This window comes from Tupaia chinensis, unplaced genomic scaffold (assembly GCF_000334495.1).
Source record: "Tupaia chinensis unplaced genomic scaffold, TupChi_1.0 Scaffold000001_1, whole genome shotgun sequence".
In the NCBI taxonomy this organism is placed as follows: Eukaryota; Metazoa; Chordata; class Mammalia; order Scandentia; family Tupaiidae; genus Tupaia; species Tupaia belangeri.
The window spans coordinates 4346284-4351067 of record NW_006159427.1 but is presented as its reverse complement, the minus strand read 5'-3'; the positions used below and the strand labels follow the sequence as shown (position 1 = coordinate 4351067).

General features: G+C 42.7%; 1 protein-coding gene across 1 annotated transcript in view; it reads right to left on the bottom strand.

The window, feature by feature from the left end:
• GAD2 (glutamate decarboxylase 2) overlaps positions 1–4784 on the bottom strand; it is a 103021-nt gene that overhangs the window by 96530 nt on the left and 1707 nt on the right. Inside the window, exons 3-4 of the mRNA XM_006139728.2 lie at positions 4681–4780; positions 3473–3706 (exon numbers count right to left, since the gene is read on the bottom strand). Of these exons, the coding sequence (XP_006139790.1) occupies positions 3473–3706; positions 4681–4780 (334 nt within the window). The remainder of the gene's footprint in view (positions 1–3472; positions 3707–4680; positions 4781–4784) is intronic.

Sequence of the window (4784 nt, the reverse complement as noted above, 5' to 3'; positions counted from 1 at the left end):
ACCAATCTTTTTTTAAGTGAGGAAATGCATAGAGATTACTAAATCTATCTATTAATCTGTTCTCCCAATCCAGACGCATTTCCTGGATCAATCTACTGTCTATGTTCACACAGTATTCAGCTCCATGAAGACATTGGCGTAAAACCTTCTAACAGGGAGAGACATTTCAGAGCATGTGTTGTGCCCCAGGATGCCAGGAGGCCAGTCCACCGGGGTGACTGCTTTGGGTAAGCTGAAAACCAATGTGATGTTTCAGAGCCTGGGTTCTCTTTCTCTCCCTCTGACCTTGGTCTGCCATTTCACCTGAATCTCTCCTTTCCCAAAATACTTAATCACTGATGACGTTGTGAAAAGGAGGAAGCTAGTTGACCAGGTTTGATTCCGACAGGAATAGATTCCTGATTACTTCACTCAAGTCCCCGGGTTGCCACCAGCTGCCTCCCAGGGCTGCCCAGCCAATCCTGAAAGTCTCAGGGACCTGCCTCTAACCGGTTAACAGCCCCCAGCGCCATCCAGCTGCCGTGGACTCTGGCCTGCGGGGCCCCCGGGGGTGCGAGAACCAGCACAGCGCCAGGATCTGGGTGGTCACTCGCAGCCTGCGCAGAATGACCTCGAGTTGGACACCTGAGATTAGGGCCACTGTGACTCTGGAACCCTCCCCGCAGATGAGCAAATGAGCGAGGAAGGTGCGCAGACTGCGAACACGAACTCAGGCGACTCTGACCTCGAGCTGGTTCAAAATCGGGAGAGGGGACAAAGGTCGGTCCAAACTGCTCTTTATGCACTTACTGTCAGTAGACAGCACGGGCGCGCACGGGCGCGCACGCGCATAGACACCACTGGCCTCATTTGTTGACGCTTCAGTTCCTTTTGTCTGATGGTTTGGTTAATGAGTCAAGACTGCATTCACCCCTGCTCCCACAGTCACTACCATCACCAGCAGATCTAATGATCCCTGCAAACGCTAACTATTCCGGCATTCTATCACTCCCTGCAGTTTTCTATTCCATTTCTTACAGAGGTGATTTTAACAATACACGGAGACTTCGCTACCTCTCAATCCTAAACTTGGAGCCCAGGTGGGAATCAGGGTAAGAATTCTCAGTAGAAACCAAGTGATAACATGCATTTCAAAGACTCCCTAGAAGCATTAAAATGACTGCTAGTCACCGGGATGGGAGCTGACACGTAAGACAGTTACAGCATAAAATCTAGGAACTTGTCAGCCAAAGAGAGAAGGTGATTGCTATTCATTTTTTGGAAAGCTGTTTTTGGGGAGGAGGCCAAACAACTAAATAGGTCATGAATAATGTTAATATATTAAATTAATACTGGTACACTTTGCTTAGACATAGAACTTAATCCATCGTATTTTTATCTGAACTTAAACTACACTGGAGCAACACCTGACCAGCATCTAGTTTCACAGGCATTTGGCAAAATCTAAATATTGGATTGGCCCATCTTTTCCTGACACTAAGTGCAATGTTGACAGATAGAACTACTACTTTCATTGACTTGCAATTCCCATGACCTTAACTCTCCAAATTGCATTTCAGACACCACCAGCTTTTAAGGATGAAGATGTAAACCATGTTTATAGGTTCTTCTTGGCTTGGTAGCAATAAAAATAATAGGTAGCAATTTACTATTAACATATTTAAAGACTAGCTTTTTCAAATTTGAGACTATTTGGGCAATCTTAGTAAAAAAAACATATTTAAATATTAGATAAGAGGGATGGGTCAGACAAAAAACCTGCTGGTAATTCATTAGGTTTACGCCTACCGATAGATACATGCAAAGCTGGAGAGTGGAACATTTTTAGATGCCTACTACAATTTAAGTTATGTTGATTCTTCATGAACATTAGCTGAGGATGATATCTAATAAGTCTTCAAAAATCATACTCCACAGACTGAGTTTGATAAAAATCGACAGGTTAAATTCCTTTCCCTGTGAATCTAGTATTCCGTCTACGGTCTCACAAAAGTGGATACAGTAATTGGTAACTCGATAAATCAGCTCCCCAACACTTCTCCTAGGCATACCTTTGCTCATTGTTGCAATAAAGAATGTGGGAACAAAAGCGGAGAGTCCCACAGCGAACATTCTTAAACGTGTTTGTGGATTGGAATAATAAACATCAATAAAATTTGCAATATAAAAATATGACATTTCTATAGTAATTACTGTTCATGTAATGGCTTACATTTTTTTTTTATTTGCTAGCAAATCTTATAAAGGCTACCAATCAACTTAGAGTCACAGGCTTCCCTGGTTCCCCTCCCTCCAGAAATTCATTCATACTAATTTTTATTGCTTTAATAAAGTGCCATGTCACCATGTACCAGGGTGATCAGAAACAATGTAGAAAAAGAAGACCGAGCATGACCTGGACAGAGGAATAGCTGACTTTGTGCTATAAAATAAAGGCTAGGGATGCACCCAAATATAGGTTACACCTGGAGGTATAACATGGACAGCATATCAAGAATACTGTGAAAAAATCAATAGTCAGACCAAAAATTCCATTTAAAAAAATTTGTCCAGCGAATATTCAGCTCACCTCTCCCTCTTTTTTTCTTTGTCTTACATACATGTGTATATAAGAAAAAGAACATGGACATCTGTGTGGAAACCAGGTGAATAACATGGATTTTATAAATGAATCTCTTGAGGAGCATTAAAATATCTGATAGTGGCAGGGATGGAAACTACTTGGACAAATAAGTTGACAAATAGGACCGTTATAGCATTAAAAAACCATAAGCTCACCAGCGGAAGAGAGAAGGTGACTGCTGTTATTTTGGGGGGATGTTCCCCTTACATACGTGTGTTTAGGATAAAGAGCACCCACCCTGCACATCCAGTGAAGAACACCCATTCTTCTAGAACATGGCCGAATTGCTAAAATAGTCTACATTGTGTTTGTGGGTTTTTCTTTTTCTTTTTATAGGAGAAAACCCGGATTTCAAATCTGAAGTCCTGGCATTTGAGACAATGTCAAAGCCTTGCCTCTTTGGCTCAATAACCACACGGGATGATTATTAAAGGTTCTGACCAGTATCAGGCCAAGAAAATTACCAGCACTACAATGGTATTCAGGCTTTTGTTTGGATCATGCCTTTTAAGCCTTCGTTTCTATATTTCTTTTCTTTCTCCATTTTGGGTCCCTTCTACTGGCCTCTGCTGACAAATGTTTGCTTCTACACCAGTGGTTAATTTCTGGGGCCAAATAAGCCAAATCTGACGATTTGTACTCAGATAACGTTTCTGATATAATCCGTTTCAGAAGCATGAACACTAATAGTTGAAGGTGCTTTAGATTTAAAACATTCTACTACTATTTTTAAATGATGAAGATAACTTTGCAATTTTGAAAATAGCAGTCATTCCATAATCAGAAAACATTTTTTATAGAAAACACATGGTAAACCAAAAAGCTTTATTAGTTCTGATTGGACAATACCTGTTTTAATGGCATATTTTAGAGCTGTTTGGCAATGCATCAAAATTTCCTCCAAATTTTGTGGTTGGTCTGCCAATTCCCAATTATACTCTTGAAGAAGCTCATTCGGATAGTGGAAATCAATCACTTTGGTGGATCTATCGAAACTTTTCACCACATACTGAAGCAAAATGTCCACAACATCTTGCAGGAATGTCAAAGTGGGCCTTTCTCCATCACACGCTGGCAGCAGGTCTAAAGGATAAAATTAAAATTGCACATTAAAAGGCCACATTTCTATTTTACTGTGAAAACAGACAAGACCTCGATCAGGCAGTCTTCTTTGGAACTGAATGATATTTACGCCAGAAAAAAAGTTTTTGAAAAGGCAAAGTGTTTCTTTAAAGGGTGGTATTTCTCAAGGAGGAAGGAAATGAATGAGAGAAATTATGTTTCTCTTTTTTCCTCAAATGAATTCTTGTATAATTTGTTTTCTTTTCTTTCCTTCTTTCTTTATTTTAAGAGCGAGTACTTCCGTGCAGCTATTTGACAGGAGTTCGTCCTGTTCGTGGTTTCTCAGAAAATCGTCTTAAATGTCTAAGGAAATACTTTACGTCAGAAATGTTTGAAGGACGCCTTCAGGCAAAACCAGGCAAGTGGAAAATGCAGCGCTAGGCTCTCTGGCCTATTAGGAAGGCTCGCTGTTTACAAAGTCCGTGTATGTGTGTGTGTGTGTGTGTGTGTGTGTGTGTACGCAGGCGCGTTTGGAACACCAGGTGCGTGTGTAAACGTAGAGGTAAAACTTCACCCGCTGTATGATGTGAATAGAATCGTTCTCCTCTGAAACTGCAGTTACAAATTACTTTTGAGCTCTAATGTAAAGACCTAAAAAAAAAAAAAAAAAAAATCCCTGGGTTTTTTTTTCCGACTTCTCTAGCCAGTATCTGGAAGCCGAGACCCACCTGAGGCGTCGGCAACACTGGGAAGCCCACACCAGGAAAAGGGCAGAGCGGCCCCCAGAACCCTCTTGGAGCGCAGGGCCGGGATCTGGGCTGGTGCGCAGAGGGTGGACCCAGTTTCTAGCTTTCATCTGCAAATTCTTCTAGCCGCAAGCTCAGCCCTCCAACTCGACGCCTCGGGGCAGGCTCCGGGATCCTGGCCCTCCAGGCCTTGGCGGGAGGGTCAGAGCTAGCAGCAGGGACTCCCCGGGGCCCCGCGAGGCGCGTTACCTGTTGCGTGCAGAAGCGCGTAGTTGACGTCCGCTTTGGGGCAGCTGCAGGGTTTCTGGTTGCAGGCGCAGGCGGTCTTCCTGGCGGCGGTCCGCTGGGGCTCG